The sequence below is a fragment of the Phasianus colchicus genome, chromosome Z (assembly GCF_987193195.1).
Source record: "Phasianus colchicus chromosome Z, bPhaCol1.hap1.1, whole genome shotgun sequence".
NCBI lineage: Eukaryota > Metazoa > Chordata > Aves > Galliformes > Phasianidae > Phasianus > Phasianus colchicus.
Window position 1 is genome coordinate 27,861,792 of NC_143476.1, and position 23,834 is coordinate 27,885,625.

The following is a 23,834-nucleotide window of genomic DNA, read 5'->3' on the forward strand; positions in this document are numbered from 1 at the left end:
AGGATGAGGGGAAATGGTTTTAAGTTGAGGGAGGGGAGATTTCAATTGGATGTCAGGGGGAAATTCTTTGCAGAGAGAGTGGTGAGGTACTGGAACAGGCTGCCCAGAGAGGTGGTGGATGCCCTGTCCCTGGAAGTGTTCAAGGCCAGATTGGATGGGGCCCTGAGCATGTAGCAGGGGGGTTGGAGATTCATGATCCTTGAGGTCCCTTCCAACCCTGGCCATTCTGTGATTCTGTGATTCTGTGAGTTAATCCTTTAGAAGTGTGGGTGGTGGGTGACTTCTACTATACTTACAAGGTCTTTTCATAGTTTCAGGCATGCATCAACAGTTACTTTACAAGGACAGATTTGGAAGATAAACTTTGAAAGACTTTAACACCCCCTTCCCTAAATCAAACTCATCTAACCATTTTCTCTTAAGTGAACTTGTTTTGAAAGTCTTCGTTGGTGTCTAACTCATGAGCATATGTCTCACTGTTTGGTTTGGCAGCATTGTGCATATTGCAGCAAAGGTTAATATATTAGGTTCAGTTTTTCTTTGGCATAACAAGAGTAAAGCATACATTAAATAAATAAATATTTTTTTCTTACAGAACACTTGTAACCATATAGCAAAGCATTCATATCACTTGTCTTAGAAAAGCTGGACATGATCCGTGTCACTGTGTTCCTGCAGCCAACAGTAGGCCAACAGGAAGGCCAACAGTATTCTGCACTTTATCTAAAGAGGGGTGTCAGCAAGGAGAGGGAGGGGATTGTCCCCTCTTGGCTCTGCCCTTGTGAACCCCATCTTTAGGAAGGATGGAAAGCTGTTGGAGTAGGTCCAGATGAGGCCATGAAGATGATCAGAGGGCTGAGCATCTTTCCTATAAGGAAAAATTGAGGAAGAGGGGCTTGTTCAGCTTGGAGAAGGTTCTGAAGACACCCCATTGTGCCCTTCCAGAACTTGAAGGGAGCTTACAAGCAGGGGAGGGACTGACTTTTTACACTGTCTGATAGTGATAGAATAAGGAGGAATGGCTTTAAACTAAAAGATTTAGATTAGATGTTAAGGAGAAATTTTTTACTCAGTGTTGAGGTGCTGAAACAGGCTGCCCTATATGCAGATGCCCTGTCCCTGGAAGAGTTTAAGGTCAAGCTGGATGACATCCTGAGCAGTCCAATCTAGATGGCAGGAATGTTGGAACTAGATGATCTTTAAGGTCCCTTCCAACTTAAGTTTTCCTATGCTTCTGTGATTTACATCCTAGCATAGGACGCAATGGTGATGCTCTGTATGTATGATGTACGAAACTTCTATCTGTACTGTGAATGAATAATACATACAGCCATTCTAGTCTTAAAATTAAATGCAGCATTCAAAACATTAATGGTAATTAGATGCAACTTACAGAGAGATGTATTCAGAACTGTTTTCCAAAAATTTATAAATTTAGGAGGAAATACAATTTCTCTCCTTTGTCAATGGGGACAGCAGTGTAATTACTATTCATGTGGTCCAGAGAGGTTTCTTTTCTTCTGACTTCCTTTAATTTTTTGTTCCTTTTGATACAATTCATAAAAATAATCTGAGAATCCCATCTTTGCTCTGGCAAACAGTCAGAGCAAAAAGGTATATATTGCAAATTAAGAGTTTGAACTGCATTTATTGTCTGTAGGATATTCTTCAATTTTACCCAAGGATATTCTTCACCAATTTCCTTCCATCATTCTGTGGAGAATTCACATAATTTTCAAAGCAGTGCAGTAGCCTGTCTTAGCAGACCAGGAGTGAAAATGAATGTAATCAAAAAGTGAGGTTGCCATAATAAATATAAATAACAAAGAATCCTTTTGCAAACAGAAGGACAAAAAAGGGATTCTTGGGAACTGTCAGGTACTGGTTCTGTTAGTTGTAAGATGGGGGAATGAGGTAAAGCCTGGTCATAATTCAAGATGATAGTGCCAGGGAAAAATGAACCTTATCTGGAACTTTTAGTAACATCAGCAATTGTATTTTTTTCCCCTCCAGAAAACAAGTTCAGTTGGACCTAGTAATGCAGATTTTCCCTCTGGGGATCCCGGAATGTACCAACTGGATATTACTTTAAGAAGAGGACAGAATTTAGCAGCACGAGATCGTGGAGGTAAGTATGTGTTAGTAAACACTACCTTAATTCTTGGGAAATTGAATTTCCATTGGTTTAATTTTAACAAGATTATTAAAGCTTAAGAATCCAGGTTTTAATTTTGTGTTAGATGCGGTTTAAAACCATGTTGAGGTTCTTTGGCCAAGGGCATGCAGCAAAAGGAGCTAAGGACAGCTAAATGCACGCAGGAAGAGAAGTAATATTAGGTAATGTTTGTTTAATTCTAATTTCAAGCTAGGAATGATGTGATAGATCTAATTTAACCATTCAGATTACAGCTGTCCTGTTCAGTAGTTAATTTGTTCCTTGACTGCTTAACGTATGTAATGGCTCTGTATTTTAAGACAGCAGTAAAACTCCTCTCTTTAAATGGGCCCAAGTGTTACCTGTTGGTCAGTACAACTGTAGCTCATTTTAGATTGGTCAGTAATGCACTTCCTGAACTGCTATTTATGCATGATAAATCTGGTTAATAACCTAGTGAAAATATATTCATTATGAGAGAGAAAAAAAAACGTAGTGTATCTGCAACTGAAAAAAAAAGGTTTTGTATAGAGGCTTTCTGTGTCAACCTGGTGAAGTTATTTGGCTGATTTCAGGTCTCAAGTACAGTAGCAGAAACCAAGAAAGCTGTTTACATCAAAGGGATACTACTCCACTGATAATTACGACACTGGAATCGAAATTTTAGTATTCTCATTATTGCAAGATTACTTTTTAAATATTCTTTCTCAAGGTGTATTGATAGTCTATCAAGCTTTACCCGGCATTCATTAAAAATAAAAATACTAAAACCTTTTGTTTGATGAGCTGGAGGGACATCCACATAGCTTGTCTGGTTTTTGAATATTATCATGTAATTCATTTATATTTGCCATTCCTATTATTTATAAATGAACTGAAATGTCATTATAAATATTTTGGTTTGTTTGCAAGGAAAAAATTTGTAAGTATTTTCCAGATAATACAGGAGTCTAAAGTAAACAAAGGGCAGGAAATCTGCCTCCTGAGGTAGAATCCTAGTTTCTTAACTGACTATTTGGTGCTCTATAAGATGTTAAGTGCTTTCAGAGATCTGTTCAAAAACCTGACACTTCAGAATCCAACATCCTTGTGCTACTTCTGATGTTTCTTCGATGCCTAGACACTAAGTTGTTTTGCATGTTTGTCATCCTGTTTTGGAGGTTATAATTCACTTCAGACACAGACACTTAAAGGCATTCTTTGAAAACACTGAGCAAGTACTAAATTTTAGGTTGACCTTATGGAGGAAGAGGGCGGCTGCTGAACCTGTTTTTACAGAATAGCCTTGTGGCCTGTTTTCTTACCACAGAAAGTAGATACTTTTCTTTCTTAATTCTTTCCTGACAATGAAAACACTCAGCCCTCTATCTCAAGCAATGGAGGGTTTGTTTTAGCAAGCCATAGCAATTATGTCATGAAGAGTGTATGTTGCCATAATGAAGTATAAGGATTCTTCAGGTCAGGTGGGGAGCTACAGATGTGCTTCCTCCCATGCTGACTGCATGTTTGATTTCAAAACCCGGAGAGGAAAATACAAAAATAGTAACTTGTTCAGGACACCAAGCTAAGCCTGAATATCCACTGTTCTGCTCTGTGTTTGGTTTCTTTTCCCTTTCTCTTCGAGTTATTCAGAGTGGAGATATTGTCAGCATCTGCAAAACTGGATTCTGAGGGTACTTTATAAGCATTAGGAAAGCACTTTTTGTGGGTTTAGATAGCTGCTGAATGGAAAGTGCACAGAAAGGGATTAAGGTTGGGAAGTCATTCTTCTCTGAATGCTTTCTAGAGTATGATATATATATATATATATTTGTTTTAAGTAGCCCCAGAAATGTTTCACTAACAATGAGCATGTAAAACTGAATCCATACTAGAAGATTCTGTGGGTTCTGGAGGAGATTCAGCAAGTTCATGAAAGTTCACTAAAGGTATTGAAATGTGCAGGGAAAAAGAAATATAAACACATTTCTGAAAGTGTTGATTTTTTTTTTTTTAATTTAAATTCTTGGTGCATAGAAAAAGGACATTAGAGGAAAATAATTTAATTGCTTGTCACATTCTCATTTTCCCATCAACACCTTTTTGGAGACACCAGTGTAGGCAGAATATTGGTCTCACTGGGATCCTGAGCCAGTACCAGCATTTCTTTGCATTGCCTACATGCTTCAGCACTGCTTGTGTTAGGGATTTTGAGCCAGAAGGTGATTATGGGACAATCTCTTGAAAGCACTGTGTAAATATATATATCCAAATGCCAAATGGAACTGTCAAGACTGATGTGTTGAATATTAAAATCAGAGGCTGGGAGATTTCTGAGGAATGTCATGAAGATGGCATATACTATAAGTTGTAAGACCTTCCCTCCAAAATATTCAGATTCTGTGCTTAAAACCTGACCCTTGTACTTTCAGTGAGTTTTATGACTCTCACTCCAAAAGCATGATGGAGCTATATTGTAGAAAAGAATTTGGTTTTAAATTCAGCTTTTTGCTCCTTAATTCTTGAACTTCAGTTTCACGTATCTTTTTAGAAACCTGGTGCTGAACATATTGCAGTATTTGAATTCAGCATTGAATTCTCATGGCATAAATGTTCTGCACACTTTGTCTTGCCCAAATTTATAAAAAGAGTCACCACAACATTCTCTGAGGAAAGGGAAAAGATTGCAGCTTTACTTACGGCTTGCAATGCCAGTATTTGTCATGGCTATTAGTTGATAAATAGCACTGTTGATAGTCACAACAATGGAAGAACAGAACATTCTTAATGAGAGGACCAACATCTTGCTGTTCCTTTCTCAAAGAGTGGAAAATAGCTCTTGTTATTGCAGTCAGTAATTCTGCGCCAGTATGTCAGGAGATTTAACTGTTCATTTTAAGTCCTCACCTTTATAGGAGATTCTGCCTTCAGTCTGATACAGATTTCTTTCCGAGTACCACTCAGCTGTGGTGCCCAATACCATCTCAGCTATGTGATGGTCCACTTTACATTTGTGCTTCTGTCAGAATCCTTTTGTGACCACAGATATGGATTATAACTATAGGAGTTGCCTTATTTAAGCCCTTCCTAAGTAAAGTAAAGACATACTTAGTTAGAGATTATTTTCCAAGCCTCTTTCCTGTAAGAGTTATGGAAAAAGTAGTTTCAACAAAAAATTCAGTAGTATTAACAATTTAACCTTACACCTTATATCTTCGTTCTCTTTTTTAATTTTTAATTTCTCTTTTTTCCTTTTTTTTTTTCTTCTTCCTCTTTTTTTTTTTTTTTTTTTTTCTAATAAAGTGTTTAATACCATGTATGCTTTGGGAATCTTTTCTAGAATTCAAATTTATGGATTGAAAAAAAAGATTGATATGTTACTTGTCTTTGAATTGCATGATTGCATGCAGATCTCATGCATCCACTTTCAATTAGTTACATGCATTTACAATTTTTTTTCCCACTATCTTTAATATCTATATTTTTTGTAACAAAAGAGAAAAAGAGAAAGTGATTTATCCATTTTTGCTTCAGGAGTGACTCATGCTGAGATGTAAACTGAAATATTGTAGGGAATTATGTTTTAGTCAGTGGTATTCTACTATTCTTTTCAGTTCAAGGAACAATATCCAAAATATTCTTTTAAATGTTTTCAATAGATTTTCTTCACAGTCTTCTCTTGTTTCACTGGAGCCTGAAGCCACTGTTCTTTGTGTTCTCTGAGAAATGTGCATGCTGATTTGCAGTTCCATTTTAGACAAAGTTGGGCAATAAGCAGTACAGATTAACTGCAATAATTCTTGTAGTTTGTGTTGTAAAAACAGACTAGATACAAGATGAATTGTAACAAAACACATGAAGACTTACCTGATCTTGCAAAACAGCACAAGGAGAATTAATTTTGACTGTGAATCTTTTGTCAGATCTTTTATGATGATTGGAAGCACCTTATTTTGTGTGTGAAGTCTTCCAGGAGGAGTTCCTCGGAAGGGGCACTTGTATAAGGGCAGTAGACTTTGGCCTCTAACTGGTTAATGTCACCAAATCTCCTTGTCTCTCTGTGCAGAACATTGTTCTGTAGGGCTTCCTAAGACTTTATAACAATAGTTGAATTGTTTCTTATGTGGCTAACTAATATGGAAGCTTGTTCCCAATGTGGTAAAAAAAAATAAGCCAGAAGTAGTGTGCAGTTAGTGCAGTATGCAGTGCTAACGCTGAGTTTAAGTTTGATTGATCTCTCATTTTCAATATGAAGTTTTTTCATCATTCAGAAATTAGCTGACTGAATTGAGGGTATCTAGGAGAGAGGACAGTCAAAATCAGGAAAATGCCAAGGAACTGTAATAGTGCAAGATTATAGACAAATAGTTTGCTTTTTGTTTGTATATCGCTTTATCCTTTTACATCTTTAGAATCTGGAAGAAAAGTAAGTGCCAGTGAGACAGTTAAGTAAAATAAGAGGAATCAGAAAGCCTTTAAGATACTTCTGATTCTATGCAGCCACAAAATATTTAGAGCACACTTCTATGAGACAATACATTTAACTACAGAAAATGTATTTTGTGTTTGAGCACTGTTCTAGAACAGTAAAATCCAATTCTTAACTTGGTTAAAATATAGTGCAGACAGGGTAGTAATGCAGATTGAGAAGTTGTTCATCTACATGATTCAGAGAATTTTTTTTAATCTGTGAAATACTACTAAGTCTGTTACATAGTCAAGAATGATGGAACATGTCCATGTTCTGTCTCCTGTAGAGGTGATATGAGGAGGTTACTGTCATAAATCTGTAGTGTAGTGCTAGTGGAATCTTTCTGATCTGGGAAACACTTTGGGGCAATAGGCAGAGAAATACTCACAATATAACTGGTAGCCTGAAGCCAAATTGTTTTTAGAAGGTACTTGAGATGAGTATTTTTGTGCTACTAAATGGAAACATCTATCAAATCCTTAAATTATATACTCTTATTTTACTGTAGTAGTTACGTCTGGAATTTTGAAGCTATTTAATCCAAAGGAAAACAAATACAATTCCTTCTGGGATGGAAATCAAAGGATTCATGTTAGTTCATCTTAAAGTGTTTTAGAGGAGTTGCATTTCTTTATCTGAGTGAAAAATATATCTAAAAATGCATTTATTAAGAACTCTGGGAGATGTGAATGTGTAAAATAGCTTCTTTTTAGAAACTCCATTTCTCTACAGTGAAGAGAATTGCAATTGTGGATTTCCATCTTACTGTCAACAGATACAGACCAGCAGTGCCCAGTGCAAAATGCGGACTGGAAAAATACTTTCTGGTTCTCTCTCTGCTCTGCCTTAACTTTACTGACACTGTTGTAGCTGTGCAGTGGATGCACTGTGGCATTGCTGAGGAGTAGCTGCTGTGCCTTACCTCCTGTTGCTTGGCAGCAGCCAAGGCTCATACCCGAGGGTGACAGGCAAGTAATTGGCCTTTTCTAATGAGTGAGGAGCAAGGAGGAAAGAGCAAAGAGCAGATCAGAGAAACGGGGACAGAATACCCAGATGGGTTGGGCACTCTTCCCACATGCTGCGTGCAGTTTTGTCCTTCTGAACAAAAGGTGCCAGAGGTCACTGAAGGATGGGTTCACTCTTCTGCTTTAGTTGCTTTTGACCTATCTGATGTAGTGCCTGCTCCCGCTGCCTGGTACCTCACCGCACTTGCTCCCTTCTATCCAGCAAACTTCTTAAGTCTCCAGGCAGAAAACATGTGGCTTTCTATTTCTGTCATAGTCTGCAATTATTATGCAGTGTAGGAGGTCTTCACTGGTTGTCAGTTACCTCCTGTCCCACTGAAAACTTTAGAACATGTTCTCCCCTTTGCATGGGCAGTTGAAAATAAGGCAGTCCCTCGTTTTCAGCCTACTGAACTCTTCTCCCTCCCTTGTATTTAGGTCCATCAGAGCTTTGCTGCTTGTTTTTATTTTTTCTATCATTACACCATCACAAGATGATGGAAACATCTGAGGATACCGCATGGCAGTTTTATGAAAAGATTGCTAAATGCAGTTTCCCCATGACTTTAAAGGACTGTCTTTTACAATAGGGAGATCATAGAATCATAGAATGAAGATGGACTGTCCAAATCTACTTCATGTCTCAAATAAATTTGTGGTATTAAGTAATTTGAGAACATGTCTTAGCTGCCCATACCATGGGACTGAAAACAACAGTTGTGAATTTTCTCATGGCTACCCCTGACAGGCTGTCAGTGCTGGCTCTGTGCCACCTTGAACAGAAACTGGCAAGTAATGGCATTTTTCAACCGCCACTGCCTGAAGGCTACCAGCTTCTTCACAACCCTAATAGTTAGGCATCCAAATAAAATAGTGAATTTTTGGAGCCTCAGAATACTGTGAGCCAGAATCTACACCTCTGGGTAGCGTGCTGTTTAATACAGCAAAAAGTTTAAAAATCCTCAAGTGGAATTTTATTTATGAGAGTTACATAGATGATACAAAATATTTATTGATACGACTGAGTGGTTATATACAAATGTACTCAGGAAAATTATGAATTACTTTGTAGTTTTGTTTCAAACTTATGTTGATCAATTGCTTTTGAGCACCTGGATTTGAAAAGTACACTGGACAAATTCACATGCTGTGAAGGTGAAGTTGTATTTGAGGTTAACTGTGTGCCAAACAGGTGCATTGCAGATTTGGAAATTACAAGCCATTAAATGACAATGTAACATGAGGAATAGCAAGCAGTCTTAATGTACATTTTACTTCATTGCGGATTTTAGAATTACTTATTTTTGATTTTGACAATAAATCCCACCTCTGTTGAAGCTGACATTAACATCTTTATGAATTTGTGTGGACCAGAACTTACACTCCTGCAAATCTTGTGTATAAAATAGTATATAAAATATATTAGAATCTTATGAAACTGCCATAGAAAAAAAAACAGTAAAGTTTTCCTCAGTGTCTTTGGAGGAACAGTCTCAGTAGATTGCTCACTTTTTCTAGAAAAGGCCATTTGAGGAGTTGAGTTTTACAGTTAAAAAAACTATTAGATCACTAAGCGCTCATAAATACTTGTATTTACCTTGCTGAGGTAACTTCGGGTCACATTTCTTACATTTAAATTACAGGTCACCTTAGAAGAACAGGAGTAGAAAATTCAAAGGAATTCTAATGAAACTGAGGTACTCATGCAACGTGCAGTGTAATCTCTCAGAAGTGATTAGAAATGTTGCAGTGGTCACCATAACTTGAGATGATAAAACTTGTAGTATGACATAAGTTAAGATAAGTTCAGAGGATTCTTGTCCTCTGAAAATTCATTTTGAGGGGGATATGAAGTCTCTGGGCTTTTTCTCATTTAAGGTGCTATTGGTCTTCTGTGCATTTTCAACGGAGCTCGTGATAAAGCATGAGAAAGAGCAGTTATGATGTTTAAATTTGGTTGCAAAAGCTGTGCTGGTACATGTTAGCTAACACTGCTATCATCACTTGGTTAACTACTGATTGAGAATGTTTTTGGATTAGCTTACCTGTACATGTCAGTACTACAAAGAGTAATTGTTAGAAAAAAATCCCTGTAGCATTAGCTGATTATTAAATAGTTGTGTTATAATTGTATGAAAAAAATGGGAATTTTCAGAACTACCTGTGTCAGAGTGGTAAATAAGACAAAGTGCTTCTCTCCTAGAACCTAATCTACTTACGTCCTTTAATTTTTCCTACATGTTCTCCTGTTTTAATAACTTAATGCTATCTAAAGCATGAATTTAAACTGGGATGATTTTCCTGGACATCTCATGAGGCAATTTTTCTGAAAAGCATGTAGCTCTCAATTGTGGTGTTCCAATTGTGTGATTTGTCCCACTGTTTCATAGAATCATAGAATCACCAAGGTTGGAAAAGACCTCTAAGATCATCCAGTCCAACTGTCCACCTACTACCAATATTTCCCACTAAACCATGGCCCTTAGTACAACATCTGAACGTTTCTTTAACACCTCCAGGGATATGACTCCACCACTTCCATGGACAGCCCATTCCATGACCACTCTTTCAGAGAAGAATTATTTCCTAATGTCCAACCTGAATCTCCCCTGGCAAATCTTGAGGCCATTTCTTCTAGTCTTATTGCTAGTCATGTGGAAGAGGAGGCTGACTCCCACGTCACTACAATCTCCTTTCAGGTAGTTGTAGAGAGTGAAAAGGTCACCCCTGAGCCTCCTCTTCTCCAGATTGAACAATCCCAGCTTCTTCAGCTGCTAGGTCATAATTTTCTAACCGAGTGCCATGGTTTCCACCTCTTCCTGCTTATTTGCTGTCTTATATGCATTGGTGTAGAGGCCCTTCAGCTGGACTGCTTGCTACATTACCTTACTGGAGAAGCCCTCTTATAATTTGAGGTTTTTCCCTACTGCTTCCTAATATGACAGTGTTCCCTGACTCTTCTCTGTCACTCAGCAGTACATTTCCTTCAGTAAATACGGTTTAAAGTGTTGATAAGCCCTGACAGCTTGCTACCCAGTGTATTCTTAAACCTCCTGGTTATTTGCATCCCATCTGATTCAGCATGCCTAGTCCATTGAAGATGAGTTCTGGATTATAGAATTCCTGACTGTGACACCATCCACACAGCCATTCATTCAACTGATCTGCTCTTCTTCTGCTTAGTTCCCAGCCTTAATCAGAGAGGACTGTGGAGAGCACTACCTGTACTCCGAACCCTTCAATGTATTTCCAGGGGGCATAAAGTCTTTCTTAATATTTTATAATTTCCTAATTGTAACCTACTGTGACCCAACTTGTAAAGTTTTTGTTCTGTCACATCAGGTAACCTCACCCTATTGTCCTGAATATGGGGCCCTGGCAAAAAGCGCTCTAGAGAGACTATCCGGGCAGGCAATTGGTGCTCCAGTGCCCCTCAACACAATGTTCCCAACTATTAAGTCCCTTTGCCTTTTGGCAGGACTGGTTCTGATTTGAGTCTTCAGTTGGAGCATCTTAACATGGTTGTCCCTTTCCAGGTCTAAACCGTTATCCACACACTCTTTCCATTCTCAGAGTTTCGTATCTGTTGCATCTGGGGACTTTGGAAGCAAGGGGGAAACTCCTGCCCCATGCAGAGATGAGAGTCCAGTCTCCCTTCCCAGTTTCTCCCTGAGCCTGACCACTGCAGCAGGTAGTCACTGTGTTTGTTTCAAAAGAATGCTGTACCCTTGTGCTTCTAGATAAGAAGAAGGCAGTCCATTGTGTACTCTCCCTGTATGAACAGCTATTGTTTTCAAAGAACATATGAATATTTATAAGAGGGGAAAAATGTTTATACACCTGGAAACATCTTTTTTACCATTCAATAAGTGCAGATGTGCAATGAGTAAGTCAATGAGTAAATCCCTACGAATAATAAATGCACCACCCAGTGCCTCAACTGTGCTCACAGCTACTGTTTGATCTCCATCAACATTCAGCATCCGTTGATGAATGTCAGCGGGTGCCATTTTTTTCTCATGGAGGATTTCAGTGACACACCTTTGCTCCATATGCACTTCTGTAGCAGACACCATTCTGTCAGATGGCCCTTCTGCTGCCATCTGTCACACAGCAACAACATGTAATGAGTACTGGTGGTAAAGTTCAACCTCTACTGCCATACAACCATGTAGGCCAACATCATGAAATACAGGTATTACTTTTGGAGCAGCCCTTCTATGTTACTAAAATGGCATGATTTAAGTACTGCATCACTGTACTGCTGTAGTAATTGCAGAAATGCATGTTGAAAATTTAGTGAAGTTCCTGATTGGACCACTGCAATGGAATTTATTCCAAGTCAACAAAGCAAATTGCTTAGACCAAGTTATAGGCTGGCAGGGGAGGTGATGCAGAACTTGAGCAGTTTCAGTATCATGGAAATTGAAGTCCTTGTGAAGCCTGTTGTTAGTAAATTACAGACCATTGGTAGCAAGAGCTTGGCTTGGGACGTCCAGAGCATTGTTCTCTGAGGATTCAGGTGGAACAATCTGATCTGTTAATTAAGTCATTAGAAGCAGTCAAACACTTTTGGGCTTTGTATGTCCAAACAAGAATTGGAAGTATTACTTTGTTAGCACACTGCTGTTACGTCTGTGTGTTTTTTTTTTCTTTTTTGATGACCTTAAAAAAGTAATGAAATAAAAACATCAATGTTTTTTAACTAGTAAATTAAAATGTTGTTTTAAGACAAGTTTCACATACTGTATTTCTGTAAATGCTCCTTCTGTTCCATAAGCATTAATGGTTGGCCTTGATCTCAGAGGTGCTTTCCAACCTAAATATTACTGTGATTTTGTAATTAGTTATTTGTTTAAATGGGTATTTCTTAAATAAAGATGCTTATTTTGGCCTCATTGAAATCTTTAGTTGAGTTTTTCATTGGCAGACACAAGTCTTAGAAAGAAAGACTAAAAGCTGTGATTGTTTTAACCCATAATTTTTTAATGGGCACTGAATAATTAAAGTTTTCTATTCCCTTTTGACTTTTGAGTAGAAGATCTCTACATCCTGTAGCACTCGTGTGTTCACTGAATTTGTAATTAGCATTTTCATTCTTAAGATATTAATATTCCATAAGTGCTTTTTAAAATAACTTTTGTCCGCTACATGAATTAGGGAGGTAATTCTTTGTTATGTGGACAGAAGGACAGAAACTAGGAATACTTATAGGAAAGCTGTAGTTTTTAGTGTAAGCACTTGTATAAGTGAACAAACCAAATTTCTATTTGTTAAATTAATGGACAATAATTTGCAGTAAATATATTTCCTAGCTTTAATATTGGACTACCAGTACTTCTGAGGTGACATATGCTTTATGTTTCTTTTAATGAGACTTTACATATTGCAATTTTGAAATACAAGATGTACAAAATATTTGAAACTGCTAGATGATCTGCTTGATATATTAAATTGACACATACTTGAGAATAATCCTTACACTCTTTCATCTTACTTGATTGTAAGAAAGTAACTTGAGACTGAGAGCCTTGATAAGAAGGGAATGAGTATGGATGGAGTTGGAAAGAAAGGGAGGAGCCCAGGTATCAGTGAAAGAACAGTTGATTGAATGAATCAAAACCAAATTGTTGTACTAATTACTACCTAAGCTTCTCAAGAATTATGAAATTGAAGTTGTTGCACATCTCTGTACTTGTATGAAGTTAACATGGTGTAAATTATACATCAAAGTGTAGGAGTAGATTTTCTATCATAGATTTATTTGCATAATGATGATTTGGTGATCAGATACAGGTAGAAATCTAGTGAAGCTCTAACTGAGGTAAAGGAAGAGGCAAAACTTTTCACAGTAAAGGTTCACCGATACTCACCTTTTGTGATCAGTATGAGTTCTTTTTGTTTGGAAAGTCCAACAGGCTTACAGTGATGCCTGAGTTTTCTGAACTACTTAGAAACTTAACGCAGACTGAAATCGTGGTTGCTGTGCTCTCTGTGATACATAAGGAATCTCTGGAATTTCATGAGCTGTCTTATGAGAAATGCCTGTATTCCTGTTTGAGAACATCTGAGTAAGGGGACATGTTGACTTTTTGGAATCATTGCTATTAAGGTCATCCCAGCACGTGTGAGGACACTTTCATGACTGACACATTCTAGTGCCACAACTTCAGCTATTTGCTTTTTTTTTTTCCTAAAAACTGTAGATCAAACAAAGCAATCCCAAGATTGAAATAAAAAATGGAAGACTAATAGAAACACATCTTAGGCTACATTATCAGTCTAAGCATAAATTAATAAAGAATGCACTTCGATGTTATTTTTGCTTCTAGAAATGTGTACATTATCCGTTTTCTTATGGTGATGAAACTTTTTTTTTCTGTATTTGTTGGCTATTTCTTGTTTTATCTTTTGCTTGTCACTGCAACAATCCTCATACATGCTTTATGCAAATAAAGCCTATTTTTTTACTGTGATTTCCCATCAGTATTCTTTAAAGCTTGCATCTTGTCAAATCAGTGTGGTGGATGGGATCTAGGTGTGCTTTCTGTTGGAGATGTATAATGAATCCTGATCTCCTTCTGTGATCGGTTGACATGCCTGGTGGGTGCGGGAAACGCTGTTGACATAGTCTACCTAGACTTCAGCAAAGCCTTTGATACTGTCCCACAGTGGCATCCTGTGGCCTGGACAGGTACACTTTTTTCTGGGTAAAGGACTGACTGGGTAAAGGATTGACCACATTGACCACAGCTCTTTGGGCCCAGCTGTTCAGCCAGTATTTTACCCAGTAAAGTGTATGCACATCCAAACCATGGGCAGCCAACTTCTTCAAGAGGATGTTGTGGGGGACAGTGTCAAAGCCTTTAGTGAATTTGAGTTAGACCACATTGACAGCCTTGCCTTCATCCACTAAGTGGGTCATCTTGTCATATAATGATAGCAAGTTTGTCAAGCACAGTCTACCATTCATGAACCCATGCTGACTGGGCCTGATCCCCTGGTTGATCTTTAATTGTTCTGTGGTGGCTCTTGAGATTATCTGTTCCATTTCCTCGCACCAGTGTGCCAGTGTACCAGGTCTGTAGTTACCAGGATCATTTTTCAGCCCTTTTTGAAGATGGGTGTCATGTTTGCCAGTCTTCAGTCCACCGGGACATTCCTGGTTAGCCAGGGATAGCCAGGACTATTGAAGGATGATGGAGAGTGGCTTGGTAACCACATCTGCCAACTCCCTCAGTACTCCTGAGTGCAATCCATCTGGCCCCATGAACTTGGAGGCAGGTCCAAAACCATCTCATCATGGATTATGCAGGGTCTATTCTGTTCCCCATCCCTATCTTCCAGCACAAATGGCTGTGTTCCCAGGGAACATCTAGTCTTACTATTAAAGACTGAGGTAAAGAAGGCATTAAGTACCTCAGCCTTATCCTGATCCTTGGTCACTGTGTTCTCTGTGTCCAGCAAGGGCTGGAGGTTCTCCCTAGCCCTTCTCTTACTCTTAATGTGTTTATAGAAATATTTATTGTTGTCCTTCACCTTAGTGGATAAGTTTAGTTCTAGCTGGGCTTTGGCCTTTCTAATTTCCCCCCTGCACAGTTTCGCTGTGTATTTTTAATCCTTATAAGTTGTGTGCTCCCTTTTCCAACAACCGTAAACTTTTCTTTTATTCCTGAGTTCCAGCCAAAGGTCTCTGTTCAGCCAAACATGAGGACTTGCAGTCTCAACCCCTGCTCTCATCGCAACTTTCCAGACATCTGCTGGAAATATAGTACACCAGAAAGGGAGCAGTCCTGGATGTTCCTAGAGTGTTGGAGATAACTTCCTGACACAGCTGGCGTAGGAGCCAGCAAGGAGAAGCACACTCCTGGTCCTTGCCCACCAACTCGTCTTCTGTGACCTGGGGATGGTCAGCTCCTTTACCTTTAAAATAACTTCCTTGAAGTATTCCCAGCCTTCCTGGGTACCCAAGCCCTCCAGAACTGCCTCCTAAGGGATTCTCAACCATAGTCCAAAAGAGATCAAACTTTGCCTTCTGGAAGTCCAAGGTGGCAGTTCTGCTGACTCCCCTCCTTGCTTCAGCCAGGATTGAAAAATGTATCATTTTGTGATGACTTTGCCCTGGACAGCCTCCAACCTTTACATCTCCCACAAGATCTTCTTTATTAACAAACAGCAGGACCAGGAGTGTGCTTCCCCTTGTTGGCTCCTACAGCAGGTTTAGTGGGGAAATACTGGTGGTAGGTGGACAGTTGGGCAGGATGATCTAGGAGGTCTTTTCCAGACTTGGTGATTCTGTGTTCTGTAATCTAAAGGAGTCTTCTGATTTGCATTAGGAACGGGGGGGGGGGAGGGGATGAAACTTTTCTAACATTAGTGCTTAGCCTTAATATCTCTGTAGAAAATACAATGCTGTAGAAATTGTGCTGGTTAAATGCAGGTCTGTATGGCTCACTGTCATTAACCAGGAGGACCTGAATGAATTGTATTATTTGCTTTTCTTTTACGACTGAAGCTGTAGGGAAAGGAGAATAATATTGTATTTCTTGATTTCTCCCACTTTGTTAATATTCTCGAAAAAGAAAAAAGAAAAAGAAACTAGATTTAAAATTGCATTGCATTGCATTGATGAAAATCTGAATTGGAAGTGGAAGCTTTGGGCACAATCTCTTGTACCTTCTGGACTATGCTTGAATGCCATTCTCTGTTTTATTCTGAAAGTTGTTCTGGACTGTAAGTGAAAAGCAAAAGTGGAAAAATTAATGCGTGCTGTAGTTAAATGATTTTAATTATATCAATTAATTAGCTTGTTTGAGAAAAATACTTACTAGTGGCTACCATTTTTCTAAAATGTATTCTTTTTTCTCCTTGTATAAAATTTAAAGCATCTATAGATGAAATGGCAGCTGAGTATGCTGTTTTAATGGTTTTTTTTTATGAACTACCATAATGGGTTTTCTGGTTGTAGAGAGAGATTTTGAAATTTACCTTTAGGCGTTCAGTGTCTAGCTCTCACATGCTAACAGTGGATCTTCAGCTCAGGTTTTTCAGATATTCTGGATGTTCGACTCTGGTCACATTGAGTCAAATGCAGTAATACTGTAGGGAAATGTGCATACCTTTGCCTCAGTCTTTCTCAGTTGCAGCAGTTACTTGGTCCCGTGGTTCCATCTAGCCCTGTGTTCATTGCTGAATTTTCTTTGATTAGCAGTTTATCCTGTTAAGTTCAATAAGATTTCATTAAGAAACACAGTCTGATCAAAAAGAAGAGAAATATCTTGAAAAGACTGTTAGAAAGCTTCAGGAGCTAATCAAGTGTATTTATAGGATGCACTGAGAATCTCTTTCTATCAGATAGATCTTTTTTAAATTATTATTGTGGCCAAATCTGCCATTGCTGAATTTTTACTCCTATTTTCACTCCTCTAGTTCCTTCTGGAAAGCAGTTTAGTATTCTTTTGCAAAAACATTTTGAATATTTATCCTGCAAAATGTCTGTACCTTCTTTACTTCCAGGATCTAATCTAAATCCTAAACTTGCAAATCCATCCTGGGAGATGTCTCCAGAGGAAGTGTTGGGCCCTGTAAGTGTTAGTGAGTTGGACCTATGGAGCTGGAGGAGCATTCATTCCACAAGAACAATTAACCATCTTTGTGATGATGGACAGCATCTGTGCTCAACTTTAACAGCATGTTTAAGTATCAGTTTGGCTGATGCTTGCTAGGAACAGAGAGTCTGCCACCTTGTGCAAAGAATCCTTATTGCCTTTGCACAGTCAATAGCGGTGCTTCAGGAGCTGCTGAAGTACAGCACTATCTTACTGCTTGGCTTTATCTGGAAGATTTTAAGCTCATGAGTGAAGGCTTATAATTATCAAAGAATCACAGAATCACAGAATGGCCTGGGCTGGAAGGGACCTTAAGGATCATCAGTCTCCAACCCCTCTGCCACATGCAGGGCCACCAACCTCCCCATTTAATGCTAGACCAGGCTGCCCAGGGCCCCATCCAACCTGGCCTTGAACACCTCCAGGGATGGGGCATCCACAACCTCTCTGGGCAGCTGTTCCAGCACCTCACCACTCTCAGAATAAAGAACTTCCCCCTGACATCCAACCTAAATCTTCCCTCCCTCAACTTCAAACCATTTCCCATTGTCCTGCCATTATCTATCCTTTCAAAGAGTTGATTCCCTGCTGTTTGTAGGCTCCCTTTAGGTACTGATAGGCTGCAATTAGGCCTTCTTTTCTCCAGGCTGAACAAGCCCGGCTCCCTCAGCATGTCTTCACAGGGGAGGTGCTCCAGTCCCCTGATAATCGTTGTGGCCCTCCACTGGACCCTCTCCAACAGTTCCCTGTCTTTTTTGTACTGGGGGCTCCAGACTTGGACACAGCACTCCAGATGGAGCCTCACCAGGGGGCAATCACCTCCCTGCCCCTGCTGGCCACCCCTAGTTATGTTAACCAATGCAGGTAGAACAAGCATTTGGGAGTTAGTAACAGAGAAACCAATGGAAAATCTGTGACTTCAGAAATAAGGACGTGAGGTTCTTTGAGGCTCACTCTAAAGCATCTGAGATTTTTACTGTTTTTATGTTATTATCACAAGTAAAATAATTTTAATAAAAGAGCAAAGATTTACTTAAATTGAACAGTTGATTCTAATTAAAATTACACATTCATTAGGCATTTTATTAGACATTTATTTTTCATTAGACATTTTATTAACACACAGTTAATATTGTATTCATATGATAGTATCAATATTAGTACTGACTGTTAATATGAATATATAATATATATGGTAAAATTATACAACATATCTGGACAAATATTGTTGGTGTTATCGTAACAGATGTTGAAATTGGGACCCTGTGACACAGATCTCTGCAGGAGGTGGTGTGATCCAGTTCACCTGAACTTCTTGTTAGAAGGGGGTCAAGTGTTGGTCTCTGCCGTGCCTCCTTTCATACTCCTTGCTATTTAGCACTAAATTCCAGGTCTATTCCAGAAAAACCTTTTGTTTCTTTGGCAGGAGGGTATTTAGAAGGAATACTATATTGACACCTGAGATTAATGCTCAAAAGTGTATTGTTGAAATATTATCACAGAATCACATAATTGCAAGGGTTGAAAGGGACCTCAAGAGATCGATAGATATATAAACCCTGAGGTTTTGCAATGTACTGTAAATAATGCTTGACATACTTCACTACTAAATTTGACACACAAAAGTGAATTAATATTAAACTGTTTGACATTTGGGTCCTAAAATATTCATTAAATATTTCTCTCACAACAGTGTTTTAAATCCATTTCAAATTTCAAGAGAGTCTTATGAAATTTGCAGAACAAGACATACTGCCTAAAGCAGCAACTCGTGGCAGCAGTGAGGAAGATCTCTGAGAATTATGGCATATGGGAGATATTCATACTACTTTTGTTGATTTTTTGTCCACGTTCAAAGTATTTCCAGGTTTCACAGCATGAAATCAAACGTGAAAGCCCTTAGGCTAATCGTGCTAGATTAAACTTTTATGCCACTGAAATTCTGTCCTAGTAATGATAAAAATAGAGTGACCGTAACTGTCTCACCTGAGATCCCTCTTTCCCAATTTCTTTTTTAAGAAATCTATGATTTTAGCTAAAGAGTCCTGACATCTAGCGGCTACATGAAATAGTGCAAAGTCGAGCCAGTCTTTGTGTTCAGAAGAGCATGGTGCAGTTTAATAAAAGATAACCAATCCTTTTCTTTATGGGTTTAAACACAGACGTGAATTTGAGAAGCAGATGACAGAATTATGAGGATGAACTCCATTGAATATTTTTCATTAAAATGTTTTTCACTTACATGAAAGGAAAATCTTAACCTTTTGGCATTTTAGGGGAGGTATTTAGTTTGAATTTTCAAACTTTTTTATTTCTTTTAAAGATTTGACTGTATTTTTAGTAATAAAAAATTGAGAGGGAAAAGGCAAATTGCCTTTCTTCAACCTGCTGTCAAGGTCAGTCTTCCACTTGGACTGTAGCTTGCACAGCTTGTGTGTCTTCTAACTGTGTGGTTAACCTGAAGCAAGACCACACCCAGCTGCACATCAGTCATGTTTCTGGTCTGGATCCATCCACACACTATTTACTAGTTGCTTCCTGAAATGCCTGATGGGGCAAACACAAGGACTGCAGTTTCTCCTTTTTCAGCCCTCATCAAGGGGCATCTCTATGGCCTTAACAAATCCCACTTGTGCATTCTTTCTGACTCATCTGTTCTGACACTTTACACCCACATCTCATCCAATCTCTATTGATTAGATTTTGAAAATCTTTATTTCACTTCTCCAAGTTCTCTTCAGAGTTACCTGTTTGCTCATTGTTAACTGTCCCCCACATGTATCGGGGAGCTTAGGACTGTGCTCATCTGCAGTTATGTGACTTGTCTGAACTTTGTAGACTGACATTGGACTTCATTTGTTAATCTTGACTGTCATGAAAGGGGAAATCCTGAACACAGTAAAGTCAATGAAGTGTTACACTTGTGGTGCCAGTGGAGCCAGGATTTGTTCCTAACATCTGCCCATGCATTTTTAAAGACATCATATAATTAGATAAGTATGTTACAGAAATCTATTTTATAACCTAATTTTTGTGATTGCATTAAGATGAAATCCTAGTCCTAATATGGTCATGATTTTTTTAACCAAAAACTACACTGGAACAGCTGGCATTTCATGTGTGACTTTGAGTTTGGATTACAGACAACAGAAGGTAATGCATGCACCTTCTTGTTATCATTATTGCAAATTAGCTGAGTACTGGCACTGTAGAATTAGATTGTGACAATAAAAAAGTAATCAAGCTGATGCTTTTAATATAGTTATCAATACAAACTATATTAGTATCTGAACTGGATTAAAAGGACATAATTAACAACATGTGTTTCATCAACAGGAACCAGTGATCCATACGTCAAGTTCAAACTTGGAGGAAAAGAAGTGTTTAGAAGTAAAACAATACACAAGAACCTCAATCCTGTATGGGAAGAAAAGACTTGCATTCTTATAGATAACCCAAGAGAACCTTTATATATAAAGGTGAGACAGTGTATTATTTATGTCAGACAAATTACAGCCAAAGAGTTATTGACAGAATTTCTATTTTTAAATGCAAAGTATATTATTATTAAAAAAGCTTGAAGTGAATTATAATTCTACATTGGTCCTTTCCTGCCCTTATTATCCTTAGGAACACATAAGGAATGAACACATGCCAGGCTCTGTAGCAGAAAGAAGCAGATTCAAAAGGGGACACTTAAAAGAAAGCTAGCTACCTGTTTTGATTTAAGTCAAATAGCAACCCTACAGTAAGGTGACAAAGGAATAGGAGTATGTATTTTGTTTTTTCTAGGAAGGATATATTGACAGGTATAATGTCCTTCTTTGCAGATATGTCCTATGAACACAACATCTAAATATTCCAGTGTTACTCAGACATTCTAAGTCTTGGCTGAGGTATTCTCAGCTGAGTGTGTCCAATGGTTGTTTTCATTTTGGAGAGAAAAAACAATTCTGTTTTGCAAGAAGAACTGAGATTTTATCATTTATTTTTCTTTCACATTACAGTGAAAATGAGAGAGATAAAATATGACAGTTTCCACTCACGTGGATCAATGCATATGATCGACTTAGGCACAGATACTTATGTATTCAGTCCTTCATGCTTGTAGCCACTGGAGTATAGGATTTTGATAACATTATTTCTGCCTAAACCCAGTCTGTATTAAGGTATCTGTAGAAGGTGAACAGCTGTAACTTCTTAAAAACTTTTTAAAAAAGGGTTTTTTGTAATGCAGTAGTTAAAGTATATATATCAAAATCAAAGGCCTTGAGTCCAGTCCTGTTACTTCTCCATTAAACGTTCCCATTACTATTAATAAGTGTCCCTCTTTATTTAGAGCAAAACATCTCTGTAGATCTCAGAAATTGTCATGACAGTATTTGACAAGGAAATGTAACTTAACGAGGGAGTTTGATTTGGATGATTGACAGTTTCTTACTTTTGGCTTGCATAGTTATGTGTTATCTTTCCTTTTCACCCTCCATCTTTTTTTGTACAATTCCTTCCAAAAGGCATTCCTTAATAATTTGTTTTTCTTCATTTTGATTTGAGAAAGTCTAATCTCAAATCATTGACACTCAATATTCACTTTGACACATTGACACTCAATATTCAATGTATTGGCCACAGATTCTTGTCTGAATTTCAGTAAACTTGTTCAGTTGCATTGTCGTTTAGGCAGAAAGTTAGCAGGCTGCATCCTCATAGCGACTAAAACATGTCACTGGTACCTTACAGATCTATTAAGTCATTGTCTTACAGATTTCTAAAACCTAAAAACCTCCAAAACCCAGCCTGATAGAATTTGATCATATCTCATACTGATGCAAGTGCTGTTTATAACCCACTTTTCATGATCATATCACTCCCACTTATATTTTATAAGATTTCTAAGGGTGTTAATTCATGTCTAGCAAGTTATTGATTCTCCTTGCTTTAATTTTTCTTCTGCTCTTTCTTTTTTAGTGTCTGTATTTATAAAAATACTGAATTTGTTCACATGTACAGTCTGGTACTGGTATACTATTGTGTCTTTACGTTATTCATTCCAACTTTTAAATAAGCAGTTTCAAAATTTTGTGTCCACAAAGTGTATTGATAGTTTCAGTTACTCCTTGTCTGACTGAGAAACATGTGGCTTAACTCTGGAAAAGCGTTTTCAAGAAAATGAAGCAAGAGTATTCTGAAAAAAGGTTTCTGGTGCTGAAAAATGTTTGTATCCCCTGTGCATCTTAGGTTTTTGATTATGACTTCGGACTTCAAGACGACTTTATTGGTTCAGCGTTTTTGAATCTCGCATCGTTAGAATTAAACAGGTATGGCACAAATAAGTCTATGGAGTAATTCCTTAGGTGCTAATTGCATGTTTGTGGAGCTGCAAACAGAATGTCATGCTGAAAAATAATAATGTAAACCTACCTCATATAAAACTGGCAGAGGAAAAACACTTAGTTTCAGGGAATTACTGTAATATGAACATTAGTAAATATACTAACTTATCATATAGAACGTTTGTTGTAGCATCTATAAAAAGACAACTTTTATAATCACTCTATTCCTGTTTTTATATTGTACCCTTGTTTTTTATATTGTCTTCATTTACAGTAGTACCACCTGCTGTTTATGTTTATTTTTTTTATGTTTTTTTTTAATTCATTACCACTACAGCACAGGTTTAATTACTTGAGTGTGTGTAAATACTTAACATGGAGAAACAGAATTTAGTATTTACGTATGACTATTTAAACTGAAATACTTGAAGGTATAAATAAGCTAAATTTGTCACAGCGTTTTCAAGTAGCTTCATATAAATGCAGATTTCTTTAATTGTCATGATTCAGAAATGTAATTATCTGAGAGCCTGAAATAAAAACAAATGCACATGTTTTTCTCTCCTAGGCAAACAGATGTTACCTTGAGCCTGAAGGACCCTCATTACCCTGACCATGATTTGGGAAATATATTATTATCAGTTCTGTTGGCTCCTAGAGAAGAACAGCGAGAAGTGGTAATTTTAAGATTTTAATAAGTGTAATCACTCCTGTTATCCTTCTATGATTGGATGGCTTAAAGCATGAGAACTATATATCATGAAGTTAATTTGATTTTTCAATTCTTAGGATAATGTTGAGCAATGTTTCTATTATAGTTAAGCATACTTTGTCTGCACTGGATGCTCTCTGAGAAAGTAGTGAATTATCCAGATAGAACATAAGCAGTCTGCAGGTTGTCAAAGCCAATTGCGGGGGCATGATGGTGATTAACAAGGATAACATTGATAAACTAGTGGAGAAGAATTTTAAACCTAGTGCTGCCATCTGTAGACAAGAATATTGAAATACTATTCCACTCTGAAAAGAAAGAAACTTGAGGAAAAGTAGTATTCTTGATTTTTGGCTTTTAGTATGATAGTTTTAAGTTTCATTAAGAGTTTTCAATTGAAAAATTGTCGTATTTTTCAATTTTTCAATTGTTTTTCTATGTTTATTGCAATTCCTTCATCAATCTCAGTTTTCTAAGCTATGTAATTGCTAGTGAAAATGCTTTGTTGTTTTAAATATGGATACTGTTATTAGGACAATTTCCATCTGCAATCTGGGTATGCTTTACAGGTT

General features: G+C 37.7%; 1 protein-coding gene across 6 annotated transcripts in view; it reads left to right on the forward strand.

Annotated features, from left to right (window-relative positions):
- MCTP1 (multiple C2 and transmembrane domain containing 1) overlaps positions 1 to 23,834 on the forward strand; it is a 262,362-nt gene that overhangs the window by 91,174 nt on the left and 147,354 nt on the right. For all 6 annotated transcript variants that reach the window (XM_090132421.1, XM_090132417.1, XM_090132418.1 and 3 more), the window contains 4 exons: positions 2,014 to 2,128; positions 20,554 to 20,696; positions 22,456 to 22,535; positions 23,119 to 23,227. In XM_090132421.1, coding sequence (XP_089988547.1) covers positions 2,014 to 2,128; positions 20,554 to 20,696; positions 22,456 to 22,535; positions 23,119 to 23,227 — 447 coding nt within the window. The remainder of the gene's footprint in view (positions 1 to 2,013; positions 2,129 to 20,553; positions 20,697 to 22,455; positions 22,536 to 23,118; positions 23,228 to 23,834) is intronic.